Source organism: Nelusetta ayraudi, unplaced genomic scaffold (assembly GCF_046127955.1).
Source record: "Nelusetta ayraudi isolate G7.1 ecotype Tasmania unplaced genomic scaffold, CSIRO-AGI_Nayr_v1 ptg000042l, whole genome shotgun sequence".
Classification (NCBI taxonomy): domain Eukaryota; kingdom Metazoa; phylum Chordata; class Actinopteri; order Tetraodontiformes; family Monacanthidae; genus Nelusetta; species Nelusetta ayraudi.
The window spans coordinates 13,447,979-13,470,066 of record NW_027466092.1 but is presented as its reverse complement, the minus strand read 5'-3'; the positions used below and the strand labels follow the sequence as shown (position 1 = coordinate 13,470,066).

General features: G+C 43.5%; 3 protein-coding genes and 1 long non-coding RNA gene across 12 annotated transcripts; 2 read left to right on the top strand and 2 right to left on the bottom strand.

The window, feature by feature from the left end:
• Positions 1-1,104: 1,104 nt before the first annotated feature.
• LOC142893774 (uncharacterized) lies at positions 1,105-11,998 on the bottom strand. Of its 8 annotated transcripts, none has more exons than XM_076034655.1 (7): positions 11,707-11,998; positions 5,360-5,441; positions 5,132-5,231; positions 2,653-3,220; positions 2,388-2,475; positions 1,654-1,819; positions 1,105-1,340 (listed from the first exon to the last, which is right to left on the bottom strand). In XM_076034655.1, exons 1-7 carry the CDS (start codon positions 11,707-11,709, stop codon positions 1,307-1,309), a joined length of 1,041 nt encoding a protein of 346 aa, XP_075890770.1. In that variant the 5' UTR covers positions 11,710-11,998; the 3' UTR covers positions 1,105-1,306. The 8 variants fall into 8 exon arrangements, with proteins under 8 accessions (XP_075890770.1, XP_075890768.1, XP_075890767.1 ...); XM_076034653.1 differs by having other exon boundaries at positions 1,105-1,495; positions 5,360-5,604; positions 11,707-11,997; XM_076034652.1 differs by having other exon boundaries at positions 1,105-1,495; positions 11,707-11,997.
• LOC142894251 (uncharacterized) lies at positions 9,043-9,947 on the bottom strand. Its single transcript, XR_012927799.1, has 2 exons — positions 9,891-9,947; positions 9,043-9,855 (listed from the first exon to the last, which is right to left on the bottom strand). It is a non-coding gene; the product is annotated as an uncharacterized LOC142894251 (long non-coding RNA).
• Positions 11,999-13,844: 1,846 nt separating the features above from the next.
• LOC142893773 (parvalbumin, thymic-like) lies at positions 13,845-15,849 on the top strand. 2 transcript variants are annotated; one of them, XM_076034651.1, is made up of 5 exons: positions 13,845-14,532; positions 14,628-14,741; positions 14,863-14,995; positions 15,112-15,221; positions 15,619-15,849. In XM_076034651.1, exons 2-5 carry the CDS (start codon positions 14,681-14,683, stop codon positions 15,645-15,647), a joined length of 333 nt encoding a protein of 110 aa, XP_075890766.1. In that variant the 5' UTR covers positions 13,845-14,532; positions 14,628-14,680; the 3' UTR covers positions 15,648-15,849. The 2 variants fall into 2 exon arrangements, with proteins under 2 accessions (XP_075890766.1, XP_075890765.1); XM_076034650.1 differs by having other exon boundaries at positions 13,845-14,741.
• A 3,223-nt stretch (positions 15,850-19,072) lies between these two features.
• Positions 19,073-21,407, top strand: LOC142893771 (parvalbumin beta-like). Its single transcript, XM_076034647.1, has 5 exons — positions 19,073-19,114; positions 19,557-19,640; positions 20,300-20,432; positions 20,743-20,852; positions 20,979-21,407. Exons 2-5 carry the CDS (start codon positions 19,580-19,582, stop codon positions 21,002-21,004), a joined length of 330 nt encoding a protein of 109 aa, XP_075890762.1. The 5' UTR covers positions 19,073-19,114; positions 19,557-19,579; the 3' UTR covers positions 21,005-21,407.
• The last annotated feature ends 681 nt before the right edge of the window (positions 21,408-22,088 follow it).

Genomic DNA, 22,088 nt, shown 5'->3' with positions numbered 1-22,088 from the left:
TTCAACTTATCACCAACATGTCTGTTTGCCCTGGGGGCACAAAAACTGTTGTCAGTTGGCTTTGCTGTCCTTAAGCACTATGACAGATAGAGGAGTAGAGGCTTGTTAAGACTGGCCAATTCATTTGATCTGTCATGCTATACAATCATTTAACATGATTTTTTTAATTCACTGTAAAGTACTGTAACTTGTCTAGTCAAAGTCTGTCGAGTTTTCCATATTCTAAACTTATCTTGGAAAGGCTAATTATAATCTTGCCCAACTAGTTTAAGATTTCACTAGACATCGCATACTCAAATACTTAATATTTTGAGTCCATACGGGTCTAAGGTATGTTCACGTCCACTCACAACAGTCAAAAACACCAATTTGTTCAGATTGACGGAAGTGATGTCTGTGCACTAGCTAACATTAGCAAGCCCTAGCTAGCTAATAGCTTTGCTACAAGAGCCCTTTAATCAGGCATGAATTCCAGGGTGCATTAGTATTAGTTTACAATTTACAACTATATAAGTAAAAAGGGTTATAATCTGAAAGAAAACATGTTTGATTTTTGCAATTTTGCTCAATATGTTTTTTTTGTCCTTCAAAGTGGCTTTTTAGCTTCGCAGAGAAAAGCCAACGACAGAGAATACCAGCAACACGAGAACAAAAATAATATCCAGCAGTTCAGCTCTTACAGGTAAACACTGATCCTTTGGTGTCCTTGAATATTCATTTGTGTGTGTGTGTGTGTGTGTGTGTGTGTGTGTGTGTGTGTGTGTGTGTGTGTGTGTGTGTGTGTATTAGCGTGTGTGCCTGGGAACACCGAGACTGGTCCGGCCAGCTTTCCCCCTCTCCTCAGGTACACTGTATCTAATCAACCAAACCTCGCTGTTGCTGGTTATGTGGAAACATTATCTCTTAGTTTTAGTTTGTTCAGTTTCTGCCTCCATCGGGCCCCGTGGCTCGCACTTGTTTATTTAGCCACAGCCAATGATAAATTCCCAGCTACCTACACCTCAGTAACGAGGCAAGCAAATAGGCCCGCATGCACACACTAAATCGGAGCAAAGCAAAGGAAACAACGCTCTATTCTGATAAGAATTCATTTCAAATTCTCAGGACAGTTTTATGAAACGCACTTTATTTGGACAGCACACTGCTTCTGTTTTTATTTCACTGGTTCAAGGACACACTCGGGCCTGGATAAACAGCTCCCAAAGTGCCGGCGCTGTTACACAACCTGAACGTACCTGGTTTTTGTGTCATACCAACAAATGTTAAGACCGAATGCTCTGTCACACCGTCCTGCGTGGCAGTGATGTCACAAGCAACAGGTGCGGTGAGTCCATTTGGCGCTGAGAGAGGAGAGGAGGAGGGGGGTGAAGGGGGCCATTAAAAACCTTGACTCATCATAAAACATGGAGGGGAGGTGGGGAGGATGGGTTTTGAGGTGAGGAGGGTGAGATCGGGCCGATTAGTCAGTTTTTCCATTCGGGCCCAGACTGGCTGTCTGAAAGGAAAACAAGTGTGGATGTCACTTTAGGCCATGGTGACAGCGGGGCTGATCGGGCTGAGAGGAAGATGACGCAACTGACCGGCTTTCACATCTGCACTCAAAAAGGGCCTTCACCTACATATAAACACGTGTTCACCGTGGCTTCAACTCACAGCTCTGTGAGGTCGGACTCGGTGACATGAGTGAGAAACAGGCAGCGTTGGGACAACAAGAAGCGTCCTGGTGTCGGCGGGGTTGGGAACTCAGATGCTGAGCGCCTGCCGTGCTGGAAGTGGCTGCTCATCTCCACGGCCGAGAAGTCATCGTCCCACTCCAGGCCTGCGGGGGGAAAAAAAAACAAAAAAAAAAAACAAACTGAACACACAGTCACACATAGATGATGTGTCAACAGCCCGCAGCTAACCCATTGGAAAAGCTAGCAAACACGACAGTTTGCTAATCTAGCACCGTCCCGCCCAGATCTTCTTCCACTTTCAAAAGCCTTTTTGGTAAGAAGAAACAAAACAAAGAAAGACAAGAAGTAAAGACACGTGTTTTATTTGTCTCAGTGTCAGTACGAATTGTCTGAGTTAAAAGTTATTGCCATTATTTCAGTGACACATTTATTTAGCTGTAATTACTGATAATTCAGCATATTTCAGCATCAAGAACAAATTTACTCTTATATTCTTATTTTGAGAGAAATGCAACTCTTGTAGTTGGTCATCAACTCATCAGATCTTGCTTTTTACTCATCCAGCCAGTTTTTATTAATTATCCCAAAACTATATTGTAATTCCAGAAAACAACATTCTTTGCCCTCTGTTGATAGCCTTCCACAAAAACATATATTTTGGCTAATACCAATGTTTAAACAAACAAACAAACAATGTTTTGCTGGACTTACCTTCTTCCGGGACTTCAGTTAGGTTGCAGTCGTAGGCGTCAGACAGAGGTGAAGGAGGCCCAGACAGCAGCTTCATAGTTGGCCTCTCCTAGAAGTAGTAAGAATGGATACACAGAACAGAATATGAGGCAAGAGCCATTGCTTCACTGCTCTATTTCATGACACTTAGTTCTACTTTCTTGCTAATCTCTGTCTGGATTAATAGGCTGACAGTTTACACTCCCCAAAGCCAGTGACGACCAAACAGACAGCAGGGAAACAGTACCTGATCAAACAGGTAGACCATGACATCGTCATCAAAGGAAACGCTCTTCCTCTGCTTCACCATCTTGTCCCTCCTGAACGAAGCTCCCGGGTCGCTGCAGGATTTCACAAGACATTTGTGCTTACGCGTGCTCAGACTGCCTGAGCCAATCAGCATCTCTGGAACATCCTCAGAGTTGTTGGAGTCGTGAGCATGGGGCAACCCGGGTGAAGATTCCCCAACGTTCAGCAGGTTCTCATCATTCACGTGAAAAACTTTCCTGGTGAACGTGAAAGTCTCCTGCGTGTTAGCAATAAGTCTTGTCCATATGGCCTCATTTAGGCATTCAGTTATCAAAGAAGCGATGGATGCAAAGTTGAAACGACGCGCAGGCTCCGGGGGAGGATGAGGAGCTACAGAGGAGGAGGGCCGAGGTGGCACCAGGCTGGACGAGCAAGGATTGGTTCTCCATAACTGAGGGGTTCCAATTCCCTTTTGATCAAGGACACAGAACAGGGTGAAGGTCCGTTGCTCCTCATCTTCCTTGATCATCCGACGTAATGATATCAACAACTGGTAATGGCTATCACTGCAGGACAGATTCACAAGATATGATCAGGCTTTGTTCTCCCAAGTGTCTGAAGAAAGCTGATGAAAGAACAGAGCCATCATTACTGGTTTGTTACAGATCTCATCTGGGGCGACTGTAGGTCAGGTGGTACAGCAGGTCATCCAAGAACTGAAGGGCTGGTGGTTCAAACCCTGCTCCATCCCAGTCTCTCTGTCTTTGTGTCCTTGGGCAAGGCACTTTACCTACGTTGCCTCGTATGAATGTCAGTGAATGTTCGGTGGTGGTCACAGCCCCAGGGTAGCTGCGGTTACAAATGTGGAATACCACCACAAGTGCAAATGTGGAGCGAATGAGTAATGGCTCGCAATATAAATCCAATCAAATTTCTGTCGATGTTTCCTGTCAAGATGTTTGTGCATTTACGATATTTTAGCTTGAGATTTGGTGCAGTTGTTTGCACTGTCGCCTCACGGTACAGCAAAGGAACCCCTGAACCTGGGGCCTTTCTGTGTGGAGTTTGCGTGTTCTCCCTGTGTCTGCAAGGGTTTACCAGGTTCAGCCTCTTTAAATTGGCTGTAGGTGTGAGTGTAGATGGTTGTTTGTCTTTCTATGTGGTCCTGCAATGAACCGCCCATCCAGGGTGTAACCTGACTTCACCCGAAGACAGCTGGGATACGCTCAAGTAAACCTCCGAGACCCTGAGTTCTTGTGAAAGCGGGAATAGAAGATGGATGGATGGTTTCAGAGTTGGTCATTTATTCTCTACATTGAAAAAGTACCAGATTGTGGCATTGCAAGTACTGTCCTTCTATTCCATAAACCCATCACCACTGTGAAGTCATTTTATTGTCAGAATACATACTAAACCCTTGCTAGCTAGTTGGATTTTGTTAATTTAAAAACAAGAGAATTGTGCAACTACAGTATCACACGCAGCTTTTTGTCCATTCTGGGCTTCGGTAGGCACATGGCAGCACCCATGAAAGGAGCCATGCTGCCAGGTCAACAGTTTGTTTTAAGCAAACAAAAATACAGCAGGGACTTTGTGAATGTGATCACACAGTTGTGTAATGTACTTCACTTCTCACACAATAATAATAAATCTTACATGTAATTGGCACAGGCAGACTGAATTGTAGTATTTCTGCAACATATTATAGTTTACTAGTCACCAGTTCGTGCAGCATTTAACGGTGGAATTATGTTGAGCGCACTGTTATTTGGTAAGTCTTCTGACTCTTCAGCCTGTCATGTATGACCTTTTGACACAAACGTTTGCGACACAGTGCCACGTGCCCAACAAGTCTGGCCTCTTTTTATATTTGCCAGCAAGCTGGAAATTGCATGCGACCGGTTTCCACACACGCAGCCCTCGAGTGATCCGCAACAACAGGATGCGCAAAGAGCGATTTGTCAGCTTTTGCCCACTAAGCGAAACAGGGCACACACGCACACGCAGGCAGCACGCATGCACCAAAATGAAAAAAACAAAAAAACATGCATTATTCGAGCGTTCACTACCGGCCTTGAATAAATATGGGGGCCTGTCCGTCCGTGGAGACAGTGACGCAATAGGAAACTTTCACTCTGCGGTAACCAGGCAACCGTTGGATGAGTGACTCAGGAGGGGAAGAGAGGAGCTGACTCACAGCAGCTGTGACGTAAAGAACCTCGGAGGACGCGCTGCGCACACACACACACACACACACACACACACACACACATGCAATGGACTAGGAAGGCAGGGGGTCTACCCCTAGTACGGGAGACTGGCTCTTTGTGCAACAGTTAGAAAAGCTCAGGGGGGAGAACAAATTCGAACAAGCAGTCAGTTACACAGAAATATATCAAGTCCTTTCACAAAAGAATACAAAAAAATGTCTATGTCAATCAGGCAATATTCCATAAGACGTATAAAAATGAAAATACCATTTTTTGGATCTCTTTTTCCCCCGTCTTCCTTTTGAAAAGCAGCTGAAATCGTCCAGTGAAATCACCCAAGTGCCTTCATCCCAGTCACATTTGCACACTGTTGGAGAGATCACAGAGTGCAGTTACACCAGCTGATGGCCGCTGCTTCAAATCTTGCTGCATCATTAGTCTGCGACACTGTGCTGCAGCACGCCCGACCGTGCGCTGCAGCAGCAACTTTCCTACCTTGCATCGCGCCAGCCCGAGTCAGTCCCTCGGCTTTAGCTGCATGACCGGTGAAGCCCTTATGAGGGGAACAGTAGAGAAGCTGCGAAACATATGGATGAAAGAGAGGGCAATGTTGGCGAATGCACAGGAAACGAGATGGGAGGGGTAGAAGGCAGAGGAGGATGAAAGAATGTGGGAGAGCTGAACGAGGGGAGCAGATCAGAGGAGTTACACGGAGGTTGAGAGAGGAGTGAAGGATGGCGCTGAGGAGAAATGGGCTGAGACAAGAGGGCAGAGGAAGGACAAAGAGATCATGTACGCTCTCCACTCTCCTGAGGCTGGCCAGTGGCCGAGTGCAAAGTATTAACACATCAATAATTTATGCATCTCAATGTAACCACGGGTGGGACAATCATTGGCTGGGAGGAGGTCACAGCGTGACAAGCTAAGGTAACATACAGATACTTGACCTAAACAGTTTATAACATTTGAAACTACTAATCTGGTCATCTATCATCTCTATCTATGCTATGCTATGCTATAAATTCATATTATTCACAAATTTATTCTCAAAGTGTTCTGGAAATGTATATAACTAATTGCTAAACTAAATAAACTAAATACTATTGATGGTTATTGAATTCCATTTGCTCCCATGAGATCTATACATTTTACACACTGGCCCTTTAATATATATGATGTTTGCTGCCAAATCAGGTAGGTGTCTTGCCTTTCACTTTGCTTTAATCAAATTTTATTGTTGCAAGTAATTTTGACTTGACTGTATAAATGTTTTTTAGAGGCCATTCCACCTTCTCTGGAAACATAGTAGAATGCTGCTGCACAGTTTTACGTTTGCCTCCAAGTTCAGAAATAATAATGATATAAAAAGAAGAATTCTGCAAATGTGAGGAACATTTTTGTCGAAGATAGTGTCTCTGAGATGTTGACTCCCTCTAGAGGGTGAAGACAAAATAGCAGCCCACTTTGCTGAGAAAGGTTCCTGAAGAGCACTGCAGGAAAAAACACTGTCTGTGGATGTTAGTGAATTAAGTTTTCTTGCTTCTATTTACACGTACGTTAGAATAAAAAAGTAGGTGTAAATACTTTTGCAATAATGTAAATACATTGCAATAAAAACCAAAGGAAGAGAGTCGAGCAGTGTGCGGGAGCTCTTTTGGACAATCATCTGCTTGTTAGAACGTAGCCATATTGCACCAAAACCTTTCTACAGTAGCCCTGAACATTGATCTTCTCGGGTTTTGGTGACTTCACAGACATGAGATCAAGTGGAACATTAGAAAACAGGATTTTAAATAATAGTATTGTTTGCAATATACTTAGCTGTAGGTCTTTCAAACATATTTAAAACATAATTTGTGATATAATTTTTTTTACCTTGATTCTACATGTTTATTGCATTTAAAAAGAAAATGTGCCCCTGCTGCTCTGCTGCTGTACTGTAATGTAATTTAACCATCAACCTAGTGCCACCTATTTATAAAAGCATTTCCGCTGATTTAGTCATACCCCTGGCAACAAAATCACTGATGCTGGAGTTCTGCCTTGCACACCCAAACAGCACCAGGATGTTGTTCCCAGGAGGCGACATGGTCACCATGCAGTCCACCTCTGCTTGGCAAGGGACTCGAAATTTAGCCGTGGAGATAAAAAAAATAAAAAATTAAAGCGGAAAGGGACACAGAGATGGACAGATGGTGTCTCCATTCAGAATAAATAAGGGTGTCCTTCTATTAATCAGCAAACCCAGCAGGTCTACATCAGGCCAGTATAGGCTATAAGTTCCTACAGACACTGTGCTTTCACTGAACATTGGAGTGTATTTGGATATGACACACTCACTGAGCAGAAAGCTGTCCTACATTCTTTTTTAGCATTAGAGCCATAATTGATCCAGGCTCTCAATTTCATATCGTGGTAAAGTATAGTTTGGGTAGAAAGTGGTGACGGCCTTGTTATAGTTGCACGGTTTACATCTGATAATCAGTTACAGTTCATGCAAGCGGTATGATGCAATCACAATAATTACAACTTAACACTTATTAATTACTTAACGATTAATTTATTATCGCTTAATAAGAACACATTGTTTAAGGTGTTGGAAGTTTTTTTTTTTATATATATATACTGGCAAGCACATTGCATGGGACCTGGCTTGCACTACATGCCAGGTCCCCCCTGACTTCCCAAGAAAAAACACAATCTGCAACTCCAGAGTGCCAACTTGTGCAAAGTTAGTCTTGGTTCCTGACCAGCATGAGATCCTGTCCCTCTTCCCTACTTCTGTCCCACAATTCCTTGCAGCAAACGGGGAAACCAAACCTCAAATTCAATCAACATCTGATCTACATGTCTAAATCTGCAGCTTAAATGTTCTTAGTTGGTTTGATCCCACTATGTTTTTCTGACATGTCTGGGTCAAGTACGCAGAGCGTGCCACAAGATTTTAAGAGCTATCCCCTTACACTGCCAGCGCAGTCGTTGTAGCTGTGAGGAGAGGGTAACCAGAGATCAGTGGGCTTAATCTAAGAGTGCAAAATACACTCTGCTCAAGTTCTATGGGTCAAGCAGGAGAACGAAACATTAGGACATAGAGCTGGTGGCTGCTGCAGGCTTTATTTGGACAGTTATGAGTCTCCAGAAGGAGGATGGGAGAGAGTACTACGGATTTCAAATTAAAGGTCCCAATGCAAAATACACATATGCCATTTTCCATCCATCTATTTTATCTGTGTTTCTCTCTTGAGTAGACAACATTTGTTGGAAATTGTAACTTTGTGATGTCACAAAGAACGGCAGCTCTCCACTGATATCTTTTCCAGGTTAGTGAGGTTGCGCCCATCAAGTTTTATCACTTGTTTTCTGCAGATCCAACCTGCAGTAAGCCGGCTCTCTGCAGCTCCTTGTTTGGCTCTGATGTATGAGTGAACCTCCATTGAGAAAACAAGGACATGACAGGTACAACTAAAGCATCACTTTTTGTGGGTGTCACATGACGAAGTAAAAATGTCATTTCATTTCAGCAAGACACTGTTCCTCATGGTGTTTCCTCTGTATTTCTGTTTTGTTTTCCTTAAGGTTACAATGTAGTTCCTGTTTACTGTAATCTGGCTGCATAATCGTTAGCATCACAGGTTGTGCCTTTGCTCCTACTTGATGTGTACTGACCAGTGTTGTGCAAGTTACTTTACCAGTAACAGATTCAGCAAGGTAACCAATAACGAGTTACTTACTGCTGCCAAAAAGCGTCCGTGTTATGTAATGCGTTAAAGTGACGCGTTACCCCCAACACTGATTGGTAATCCTTCGGTGTCAGGGATGGATGATTCACATGCACACTGAGAATGTTGTGGTGTCACTATAGGTCACGACACCACAAGTGACGATGTTGGATGATGTGTTTGTCTGGGAACCGGATGGATTTTTCTGCACATCTGCTCCACTTGACACTTGACCAGCAGGAAGTCTTTTAAGTGGCAGGTTGACGGTGTGTTAAAAAGTGATTTCTGGCAGAGTGCTTTCAAGATGATGACATAAACGCATTCTCCAGATCGAGATCCTTTACTGAGTATTTATAAGCCTCTGTTGACAGCGCTACACCTGCTGCTGCTTCCCACTCTGGACTTGGATTGGCGCCCGTCTGGACTACCTCGACCCCTGCCAAGGCCACTGCTATACTAGTGTGTGTGTGTGTGTGTGTGTGTGTGTGTGTGTGTGTGTGTGTGTGTGTGTGTGTGTGTGTGTGTGTGTGAAACAGGGCAGAGGCAGAGACAAGGGAAGAGGAGCTGAGTGAGGAGTCATTTGCTTGGGTGAGAAATGTGGACTGAGCTGGTTTATCTTTGCATACTTCCTGCTGCTACCAGAACACAAACTGTTAATGGGTCACTAACTACTCTGTCATTCACAGTTTAACTTTTTTACTTCACAAACAGAGGGGATGATATCTCGTTTGCGTGACTTGTTTTGACAGAATAGGACCTCGCTCAAAGACATATTTCAGTAATAAGCATTAGCCTGAGTTTAAATATTGTACGTTAGGCTGCATTTACGCCACAGATATCAAAAATGAATAGGAACCCTTGAATACAACCCTATCGTCATTGTCACCACGATTGCAAAGAAAAACATTAACTGCATTGTTACTCGGTGTCTGTCATGACCGCCTTCTGCCACCAGATGCCAGTAGAGAGTTAGCAATACGCAAGCTCAAAGACTTGACAGAACGGAACAGAAAAAAGAAAAAGCAATACAGCGATGTTTCGTATGTTCTCTATTATTCTGTCTGAGTGATGTGTAATCAGTCTGGCAATCTGGCACTGAAGCTACTGGGTTGTGCTTGCTTCTTGGAGTTTATTGGCGCGTATCCCTCTAAATGTAAAATAATGTTAAACACGTAATGTATAAAGGAATCCATTGGTTAAATGGAGAGGTATGTCTGTTTTTCATTGGATAAAGTTACTATATCGTTTTGCAATGGAGGTCATTGCTGTATGCTGTAAGTATTCATTTCTTTGTAGGAAGCTTCCACACTGTGCCACTAAAATTTCTATCAATGTCCCTGCAAGTAACGACTGCTCTCAACTCAACAGCTGACCAGGCATTCGAAGCATTTCACCAATACCATGACGTTAGCAGGCACTTAAAAGCGTACACACTCCCACAGCATTCAGAGAGGACTTTTAACTTGAAATGTCGGAAGCAGGTTTCAGACGGCGCCAGGGAAAGTGTTGAAATGGGGGTCAGCCACCTCGCAGACATTCGAGCATGTGCAGCTATAGGCTGCTGAGGCTGCTGCAAGTGTTAATGGAGTAGCTGAAGTTGATGGCTTGTTGACAGGGTCCTTATTTACACACACACACACACACACACACACACACACACACACACTGTAAACATAGTCGTGTGAAAGACTAGCCACTGCAACCCATCAGCACATGTGTGTGCATGCGTGTGTACGTGTGCATGCGTGTGTGTGTGTGTGTGTGTGTGTGTGTGTGTGTGGAATACACAGAGATGTCTTTATTTAGGAATGTGGTGCTGCCTATGGGAACATCCACTGCTTTGCAGAAGACGGAGGAGTAGGACATGATGCAGACTGCGCAGCATTCTGTCTATTTTTGGAAACATCTTTAGCATGGTGCCACATACGTTGCCGTCCTGTATGTCTATCTGCCCAGCTCAGTTGTAAGTCCACCAAGCCCACCAGCCTGTATTTGTGACGGCCGTTGCTGTGTTTCAGCTCCAGCCGTTGAAGATGCCTCAGGGAGCCAATGCATCTCTCCCTACCGAACACATTCGATCCGTCTCTCTCGACGCATCAGTTCCTATCAGTTGCATCCTAAGATGGGTGGCATTCGCCAGGCCCCGATCCAGTTGCACCGCAGCAGCAGCAGCATTTTAGTCCTATGTATACTGGGTGACTGGCTAGGTAGGGCTCAGGACTGCAGTGATTGTGTAGCTGCAGAAAACGCAGAAAGTTTACAGCCTCCTGCAAAAAAAGCAACATTTTTTAGCTTCCGGCTAAAACTGCCGCTCTGTTGGGGGACAGAGGGCAAAGCTAACACATGGATGGGGGTGTTGTCGCTGACCTGGGGGAGGTATCAGTGCTCTTTATGACATCACCAAGGAGTGGTTTGAAAAACTGTGTGTTTTAGTGCATGTCTTCTAGAGAGTGAAGCAAGCAAGAATATATTTTTTCTTAAATTTTCCCATTTCTGGGAGAGTTTACTCATAGGCTGCAGGCAGGCACAAATTGATGCTGGGAAATTCGATTAAGGCGAGGCTTTCACAGCAAACGTATTTTGGAGTTTTTTAAGCTGGTTCTCACATCATCTCCTGATATCAGAGGTTAATGTGAAGCTACCAGTCATCCACTTATCAGCAACACAGGAAACTGAGCGAAGGCTCTCATGCTCATCCTGTTGTGGTCTGGAAATAACTTGCAGTCACAAACCTTCTATAGAGAAAATACAAAATGTGCGTTTGCAGGAAGCAAAAAAGTCTCTTAATGAGATAAATAGTGCCTCATGTATTTATTTAACACTGCAAGTGATTGAATTAAGTTTTGTTCTAGAGTGCGGACAAGACAAGGATGCGATTAAATACAAGGGAAGAAAAATAAAATCTACATTTTTAGAGAACAAGGCATGCCATTATAAATGGCAACATGATAGTATGTTGCCATTTATGATGGCATGCCTGTTTCCAGAAAGTATGAATGCATTCTGTGCACATCCTGTCACCGCATTGTCTGCCAACACACAGGGCGTAAAAGGAGAACGAACAAAGCAAAAAAAAACTCATCTCGTTCTTTAAATGTCATTTTGTTTGGCGGTGGAACTTACCATCAGGTTGTCCTCATCTTCAGATTGTACCTTTGCTGGATCCCGTGGCTGCTGCTCGGCATTCCCAAATTAACAACCGGGACTTGGTTCGAGCTCCCTTGGCAACTTTTGAATATTTCGACCTCATGCACAATGCACTGAGTTTTAATCTGTCTGTTGTGGCAATGCCGTCCTGTGAGCGAAATCCCAGGCACCTCCACGGCTGGAAACAACAGCTCCCGCCGCCACTACGAGCACTGGGCCATCACCTCATCTCCGTCCACCTCTCCGTCCGTCTGTCTTTTCCTCTCCCAACCCCCCCTTTTCCTCCTCTCCTCCACCACTCCATCACACAGGAAGCCAGGCCTTCCTGAAAACAAGCGACGGGAGCGTGGAAAGGGACACGGGCAGGGGCGGACGGGTGGGGGGGTGGGGGTAGGGGTGTGAGGATGTTTTCGTCCTCCTCCCGCTGCCTCTCTGGGTGCTGCAGGCCTCACCGCTCTCCATCCTGAGGAAACTCAGCTCACGTCACTCTGGCCAGGCCTCGGGCCCACACACATGCTGCCTGCTCGGCCGACGTTGACACATGGACTTGGAGGCCTCCGCCAGTCCGGTTCACATGGGAGACATAAAGACACGAGTTGGTAGGGGGGGAATTAAAAACACAACAAAACACGGTTTTCCAGAATATCTTGGCAATGGGAGGCAGGAAGAATGGACTGGTGTGGAGAGATTTTTTAGGCACAGCTTCAACCGACAACCAGCCTGTTTCCTGTTTACTTGCAGGTTGAGCCACCTGCAAGTGGGGGAAATCCTCAGCAGGTGACTTATACCACTGAGTCACAGTAAATCAAAGCAAATCCGACACAGAGACGGCATATTTGGTTGTGGTTTTGTTTGAGTGAGAAAAACTTTGACAGGCTTAAAGGTGGCAAAGCTGTTCAACCCACTTTCCCAGCTTTCCCAACCAGATTTTACTATTTCAAAACTACTAATAAAATGTTTTTTATGTCTATTAGAGCAGGAATTACATCACTACTAAACACTGACCTGTCTGTAACCCAGGTGGTTATGTCACCTTCTGTCATGTGACTATCGCTGCCAATCCGCGCTGCTATAATGGAGCAGAAACAGGAAGTAGCTGGCTGCAGGTGTTGATCACACGTGACGCTATGTCGCCAGTCAGTGCCAATATACAGTATATGGCGGAAGCGGCCAACTACTGCCAAGCCGCGGTTGGAGTTGCTGCAGGTCGATTTTAGAATTGTTTGACAAATGTTTTTTATTTGTTAGTTGTTTGTGTTGTAATGCGTTGTGCCGACCGTGACAGCTCTCAACTGTTGTGGTGACGTTGAACCCAGCTGTCTCATCTATAACAGATAGTTTTGTTTTGTTTTTATCAGAAATGACTGTTTTTGTTTATTTGTTTTTAAGTGCACACGATCGATATGAAACGATTGTGTGCACAGTGAACTTCAGTGAATGGTCCTGTCATACACACAGGCCAGGTTGATGGCGTGCGAGAAAAACCCCCTAAGATCCACTTTCTCACTCTTGCAAGTCCTCACTGGAGGCTCCTTGCTGCCGATAGACCTGTCAACTTGCAACTTGCTCCTCATTGGCCCACCAAAACACCACACAACCGAATAAACTACATATCATCCAAATGGACCCCAGGGTGCAGTGCATGAATTTAAGCTTGATGTTTATATGGCTTTCTATGGCTTGGGGATTAAGAAAGGCTTGAACTGTGAATTGTAAAATGTGATGCATATATAAGCTCTGACTATCCCAGTTGTGATTTATTGTATATATTTTTGTTTGACTTATATAAAGCAACATTTCTGTGTGTGTGTGTGTGTGTGTGTGTGTGTCTGTGTCTGTGTCTGTGTGTGTGTCTGTGTGTGTGTCTGTGTGTGTGTCTGTGTGATTTTAAGACCATTAACTTCCTCCTTTGGCCGAGCTTATATTTTCTGATAGTTAGCCTAAATTACATTAATAGAAAGAACATGTTTGGGTTATTTGCTATTTCTCCATCATATGTTGCATGTCCGCATTAAATACAGCCACATAATTCATAATAAGATTTATATATCACATCACCTGGGGGTCAGGACTTTAGGTCCCTTACTTATTCTCCAACCTCTATGTCACCACTCTCTCTGCTATGTTTCTGAAAAATAGTGAACTCTATGCTGAAAATACTACAACGCGACATCAGTTCTGAAGGAGTGAATCATTTGACACAGTTTAAATGCATTTTCAGGTTTAATAAAGTTGTGACTTTTTGTGCATCAAAACAAGCAGGTGGGGAAACAAGTCTTCAGTACCAACAATCTTTAAACAGTTCAAATCAAACTACTCTGTTTCGCAGACAACTGAACTAATACAAACTAAGATGACAAGCAAGTAACCAAGAATTAGAAGTCGAGGTGAAAAAATCCTTTATCTACTATGAGAAAAAGTCCAAACATATTGTGCTTTTGCTGTGTTATTTCTGTTTGGCTTGATGCTTTGCTGTTACTTTGTCACACTTTTCAAGTGGCTTTGAGGCAACAGTGAGAGGAGACGGACGTATCCATGGAGCCGGGATCGAGGCCGTAATAACAGGATGTTTGCAGCCTGAGGAAACCAACTTCAGGCAAAAGGGAGGAGGTATGGCCGAGGCCCTCTCTCGCCCGTCTCGGTGAAGGTCGATCAGGGTGTCGTTCTGATTTACCTTCACCATTTTGATTGCAAACGTGTCCATTTGATTCACAATAGCACAATAACCGCCCGGAGCAACCTTTCTGAGTGTCCCCCAGTGCTGCGGCCGCACACAGACTGCCTCTGAGTGGTCAGCTGCAGGTGACAGCAGACAGAAGGGCGCTGGTGGTTTCTGACACCGTGGGGGGATGAAGTCTATTCACTGACACCAGTAGAGTCTTTCTCTGGCCCGTCAGTGGCAACATATATCATCCGGCTCAGCATCCGTCACCACAGATCCTCCACCACCATGGCTATCACTGATTTTCTGGCCGACTCGGACATCACCGCGGCCATCAACGCTTGCAAAGGTCAGGAGATGCGCATGGCTATAAGGGAAGATGAGAAAATACTTCTCGTAAGGGCCTCATTTTTTTGCGTGTGTGATTGAAAATTTTACTGACCAGGTGTTTTTCTCTTTCTTGTTGTTAGCGAAAGATTCTTTCAACCCAAAGATGTTTTTTAAAATAGTGGGTTTATCCAAGAAAACTCCATCCGAGATCGAGCGAGTCTTTAAGATCCTGGACCAGGACAAAAGCGGCTTCATAGAACAGGATGAGTTACAGTTGAGCGTTTGAAACTTTTTTTCTTTTACCTTCTTTTTAAGAATGCAAGTGTGAAACATCACATTTATCGCAGCATTCACTCTGTTCCTATTTCGCTGTGGTTGCACTTCTCCAGACTCTTCCTGCAGAACTTCTGCAAAGGCGCCAGGCCCCTGACTGCAGCCGAGACCAGATCCTTCCTTCTGGAGGGAGACTCAGACGGAGACGGAAAGATCGGCTGGGAGGGTAAGCAGGCAGGAAAAATATTTTTTTGCAGGATTTTTCACACTGGAAAGTCTCAGTTGGCAGGACTTTCCAGTGAGAACAATAAAGGAACCAACACATTCCAATTTGCTGATATCTACAAATCGGGAAAAATATGTTTCTGAACACCTGATTGTTATGACAAAAAATAGATGTGCTCCGATTAAAATGTAGTGGGGGTAAATATAGATATGTAATTCATGATTCCAGTCTTTGTAAGAACAATCAAATTTGGCAGAAGTTGTGTATTGTGCTTTTAGAAAAAGAAATGCTTTACTTTTCCTCTGTGTAACTTACCTTTGAAAATTTGGCAGCATCTATGTCGATAAAGATACAAAGAATGGAGTGCTTTTAATGATGTCTTTCTTTTTCATTACAGAGTTTTCTGCGCTGGTCAAGTCATCATAATTCATGTGTGGCCTCTGTAACTTCATGGGTGGTGAAAATCTCAGGGTCGTTGCAGGATTAGATCAACTAGGAACTAGGAAGGCTTTAGATGAAATGAAAGTATTTCAATGATAAACAGTTTAAGTAGAGCAGAAACTACATCCTGTGTCTTTGCTCTGTCTCACCCCCAGATCAGTGAATAAAGATTCTTTCAATGCCTAAACTGTTTGGTGTTCTCTTTTCTTTACTTTTTGAAAAAAAGAAGCCAAGCACACACTATTTGTCATTTCTGGTAATTCAGAGAGGCCACATATAAATTAAACACTTTTAAAATATGTAACTTAATATTCACCAGTGGAAACATTATTGTAACAGCCTCCTCATGTTTCCCTGCTGCAGCACGACAGTTTGTGTGCTGTCTGAGATATCTGGCGTGACAGCTGGAGGAGGAATTCAGTGCGCGCCTCCTCAGTCTGCAGTTTTCACACTACTAATGAGTGGCGTGCTGCTTAGTGCTTAGATACAGTGTGTGTTTCACTGGATCTTTATCAGGACAGATCTTGCCATGGCTTTCATTTTAAAATATATTGAAGTTATTTGTACGTCGAATAATTATTGCACCTAGAATTGCCAATAGTATTGTTAATGCCATATTTTTTTGGGATATATGACTTTAAAATATATTATATATCATATATTATATTAATATTACAACATAAAGGGAATGACCACAAGTAAGTGGTGGTCGTGGTGATGTTACATACATGTTCATCATTGTTGTTCTGTGTAGTTGCAGTTAATTTTTCCCACAAATACAAGTATTTTGAATATGTTTTAATATGAGGCAAGGTCCAAGTTGCCCATCTGGGAAAACGTGCAATCTATAAACAGAAACACAGTGACCGTCAGTTTGTGTGGAAGATGTTCTGAAGCTGTTTTACCTCACCAAGACACGATTCAGCCTCCCAGTGCCAGTGAGTTCTGCAGCTGCTTCGTTCCCAGGGATCAGCCTCTGCACCACAGAAATGTTTGAGCTCACTAGTGTGACCTCACACACGTGAGCAAAGAGTCAGCAGAGCTGGCAAACAACAGGAGGAGCTGTGACGTGGGAGAGAACGTGCAGAAGAAGAGGGCGGTGCCAGCACGTTTATTCAGACTAGATAAAAAAAAAATTGTTATTATTCATTATTTTAAGCAACAATTCAGAACATATTTTTGCAATGACAGGTTGGGTTGCACCCTGCCTTCACCCTATGCCAGCTGGGAGAGGCTCCAGCAGACCCCTTGATCCTGAGTGCAGGAAGAAGCAGGTATTGAAAATGGATGAATAGATGGGTTGTGTCGCAGAAAGGGAAAAGTTACAGGTTTTTATGAGAATGCCTACGTGGCCCATATTAGAAACCATACCTGGAACAATGTTCTAGCATCAGTTTGAGCAGGAAACAACAACACTGCGTTTTTGTGGACGGGTGTAAACAGAGGGATAACTCACCCTGTTCCTTGGAATGCTCTTCCCTCGTTTTTTATACTCCCCAACTTCCAGTACGTTATCGAAATGTACATTTACAATTCAGAGTTGTTGTTTTTGTAAGTGATGCAAGCTCCTCCTGCACTGTTTCTGATTGCAGTCGTCCAGTTCCCGACTTGATGTGTTTCCTTCCTGCCGAGAAATATTTGCAATGTAATCCTGATATTGAGGAAGGGCAGGAATAGTTACAGTATCTATGGCCGAGTCATTTGAGGTGAGAGGCCTAATTTGAGCATGGCAAATGCTAAAGGCCATAGACTCTGATGTTTTGAAGTGTGGAATAAGCAGAATAACTCATCTCAAAGGAAATAAAGTGTTTTTTGGTTGCTGATCTTTTTCTATGCAATGAAACCACCGAGGGGAAGGGGAAAAGTATTGAGGGTAACAGATCAAAAGAGGCAAACCAGAGATGCCTTTAAAATAGAAAGGATGTACTGCTTGTCTCTTTGTACTGTAAAGAGAAACTTGAATTTTAAGATTTTTCAGTTCAAACTCACAGGACCGTCTCAACTCTGCCCCCTGCTGTGAAAGGCATACATTCCCAGGTGAACTGTTAGTTCCTGGATGATTGTTATTCTATTTTATTAATTATATGATATTGGCTGGGCTGCAATTACGGCAACCGAGTTGTAAAGATGATGATGTTGACAATACGGATGATATCAGTTTGGAGTCTTTCCTTAAATAGCCAAGCAAATAGTTTCATCAGCATAAGGAGAGATGGTGGACCGCAAAGTGAGGAGCAGGAAATAAAACTCCACCTTCAGCCTGTAAGAAGATAATGCATTTAATATCTCCTGCTGATCCCACCTTCACTTTAGGCTGGCTCAATGTGCTGCCCTATAAATGACTGAGATGCTGTCATGTTCGAGAAGGCACCTGCTCCTTTTTATGACTTCTTGTCCTCTGAAAAGAATATAAAATGTGTTATGGGAGCATGAACTTGAGGGAAAATTAAAAGGGTTTCAATATTGCAATTTATTGAAAATCCAAACAGTAAAATATTGAGCTGATGTCCATCCCTGTCAATTCATACACAAATGAATGATGGAAGGAAAAAGGTACTCATAATAAAGATAAAAACTTAAAAAATAAAGACTTTTTATACATTTCAATCATCTTTTTATACATTTTTATACATTTTAATCATGCAAGTCACGTGTAACATTTTATGAATACCACTTGATCATCTGCTTTTTGGGCAAAAACCATGCAGTGCAAACAACAAATTGCGGGGCAAAAAAACAAAAACTAATCAATTGCAAATAAAGCTTTAAAGTCCATTTTAATGATTGGTGTAGGTAAAGATCTTGCAGCAGTAAACGGCAGGAGCGCAGGGCCAAGCTGGATTAGTAATGAACTTCACAGTCAGACATCAGATATACACATTTAAAAACAACATTGTGAAGCTTGTGTTGCTCGGTACTCCTCTACTTCTGAGACTATAGTTTTGCTCTGCTGAGAAAAAAATCAGCAAACTATTGCACAACCACAGCACTGAGAGAGATGACAAAAACGTTTTCCTCAGTCGCAGGAGCTGCGGCAGCGGTGCCAACCTCTATAAACCTGCTCGGCCCGTAGATGTAAAGCTTTACCTTGACTCTTGTCTCTGTGTTGCCCTGCACAGCCTGTCAGATCTGATCCGGAGTCCGTTTCACTCCAATCAGCAGCGTATATTATTAGCCCTGTGCAATATCAAGCACTTTTGACTAGGCCTTACCCTGAGCCTACCATTTAAGCATCTTCATTTATGTGCACATAAATAGAACGGCTCTGTCTACTGGACACATTTTTCGACCCACTGCTTCGACTGCGCCACGCGCAGTGTCCATTACACAGCCTATGCATCATATTTCGGGCCGGCTGGCGGTATATAAGCTTTGGCGTGCAGCTGCAGGCGTCACTGCAGTGAGCAGAATCACCAGAGCGAATCCAGTCTTGTCTCAAAGGGAACACCAAGGTGAGTCTCAGCAGGGGAGCCACCACCGCCACCTCACGCCGCTTCCTTAATTAAAAGAGGCGTTCAGGGCTCCTGGCCTCGAGGGACCTGAACGGAACCAAGGGGCCCAACACGAGGGCCCGGTTTTAAAGAGCAGAAGCTTAAGAGTCTCACTTTGGATGGAGTTGGGGGAGAGAGAGAAAAAATCCCACCGCTGCAAAGGATATCTACTGTTTTTGCCTTTTGGAGGCCCTGGACTACCTTTTGTGATCATTCGTAAATTTTCATATGGGACTTTCTTATATTTAATACTCTGCTTTAAATCATCGGGTGTTGTAAAAAAAAAAAAAAAAAAAGCATCATGGCTTTTAACCATGATGCAGACACAGCTGTGTCTGCTGTGTCTGCTGAGCTGTTTAACTGATCTGTCCTCTCATCATCTCCTCTGCTCTCCTCTCCTCAGTTCAAAGAGAAAAAAAATCAAAAATGGCATTCGCTGGAATTCTGACTGATGCTGACATCACTGCAGCCCTCGCCGCCTGCCAAGGTAGGACGCCGCCTCATCACAGAGAGACACTCACAGCTCACTTGTCAGCACATCCTTCCATAGCTTGGATGTCATGTTGATTGAGTCGCGTCGATTGGCATCCTTTTTTTGCCTTTCTTGTTGTCACAATTAAAACAAATGTCAAATTAAAAATGTGCATTTGGCACACCTTGGAGATGTTCAGCTGTGCAGCAGCCACACAGGTGTTCGCACATTTGAACCACTGTGACTGCCGCTGTGTTTTACCTGCAATCTTTCATTAAGGATGCAATGCATTATTTTTAATTTGTGCTTTGATATCACCTCTCACTCTTACAAATTACTCTGATTATATTATATTATATTATATTATATTATATTATATATTATATATTATATTATATTATATTATATTATATTATATTATATTATATTATATTATATTATATTATATGAATACATTATGGATAATAATGGAACACATTTTTGTTTTTGTTTTTATTACAATATTTATATATTGGATATTTATTATCGTAGATACATGTTTTGCGTGTCGGCCCACACAGCTGCTCCCTGCACAGCTGCACTGCGTATTTCAGATCTGCAAGAAAGCTCAATGAATGAGAACTGATGGTTCTTCCCAAATGCACCTCAGTTTACATGCTTCCTTTCTCCCTCAGCCGCTGACTCTTTCAATCACAAGACATTCTTCGCAAAGGTCGGCCTCTCTGGCAAGACTCAAGCTGAAGTCAAGAAGGCCTTCGACGTCATTGACCAGGACAGGAGCGGCTTCATTGAGGAGGATGAGCTGAAGTAAGGAGTTCACTTTGAGTGATGGCATCATCTTTGTTTGAAGCTTAGTGAATTCACAATGAGCCAATGAGAAGCTCAGACCTTCTGGAACTATGTTGTAGTGACACAGACGCCAAGGAGGCAGAGATCAGAACAGATGTTCCCAAACAGGAGGTTCTGCTATGAAATTCAGCATATTTACAAATGTTTTGGGGGGATTTTCTGCATGAAAAGCTCACCAAAAGCCAAAATTTAAAGCATCTCAACTGTTTTACGTTCTGAAGTCATATTTCTGCTGTTTTTCTGAGCAACTGTCCCTGATCTCCTTCAGACTGTTCCTGCAGAACTTCAGTGCCACTGCCAGAGCTCTGACTGATGGTGAGACCAAGACATTTCTCAAGGCTGGTGACAGCGACGGTGACGGCAAGATCGGAATTGATGGTGAGTCGACAAACTGGCCAATCACAGCGCAGAAAGAAACTTTTTTTTTTCTTCTTGGTAAATGTGAAAAATCTCATCAAAACCGTAAACGCTGACTGGAAAATGTCTCCCGTGTCTCCCTTGCAGAGTTTGCCGTCATGGTTAAGCAATAAATGACTGAGCTGACCAACGTCTTACTTCACTACTCCTACCTTCGCTACTACCAGAGGAACAACTTGAGCCACGACTTCTCTTCCTTCTGCCTCTCTCTCACTTCTCTTCAAGTCTCCTCCCAACTTTTATACAGAAAAGCACACCGTCCCGACCCAAACCCTCTCAGACTGTGACCCCTGTTGTCCGTGATGAATGTACCTGACTGAAATTAGAACATGGCTGACTTTTGTCTTACTCCCTCTCTGTATCTCTCTCCCTCTCTCTTTCTCTCGTTCTCTCTTACTGTCTTTCCTCCGCGGACTACTGGGTGAGCTTTGCCTATACCGTTAAGATCTGATGACGTACTTTTTGGGGAAATAGGCAGGCAATGGGACAACAATAAAAGGCATATTTTTCAGTAAAGCCATGTGTGACACTGCTCTTTGAGTCTGTGGTGAAATAATACATCCATTCCATCCATTTTCCTACACGCAAGTTTGCAGGGATCTGCTGGAGCCTCTCCCAGCTGTCACAGGACGAAGGCAGGGTAACACCCTGGGCAAGTCGCCAGTTCATTATAGGGCCACATAGATAGACAAACAACCATTCACACACATACAAACACACACACAGTCAATTTAGAGTTCCCAATTCCCCTCACATGCATGTTTTTGGACTGTGGCAGGAAGCCGGAGAACCCAGAGAGAACCCACGCAGACACAGCGACAACATGCAAAATCCACACGGGATTAAACCCACAACCTTCTTGCTGTGAGGCGGCAGAAATAGTCAGTCAGAGAAATCTGTAAATAACACAAAAAATGACACAAAGAACGGCCGTGGCACAGCTAAATGGCAGCGCAGGAAATGGTTCTGATCTTTACACAGAGAACGTCATTCATCATTTGTCGCACACAGTGGTTTTCCAACAGTGTGTCTCTCTAGCCTGTCATTGAACTCTGAGAAAAAAGAGAAAAGTTCCACTCTCTCAGCGCTTTGTGTGCCTTGTTTTTTGTCCACTTTCAAATATGTGGAGGCTACAACTATCCAGTGCATGGGGTTGTTTTTGGAGAAAAACAAACCCACGAAATTGCTCTACCGAAA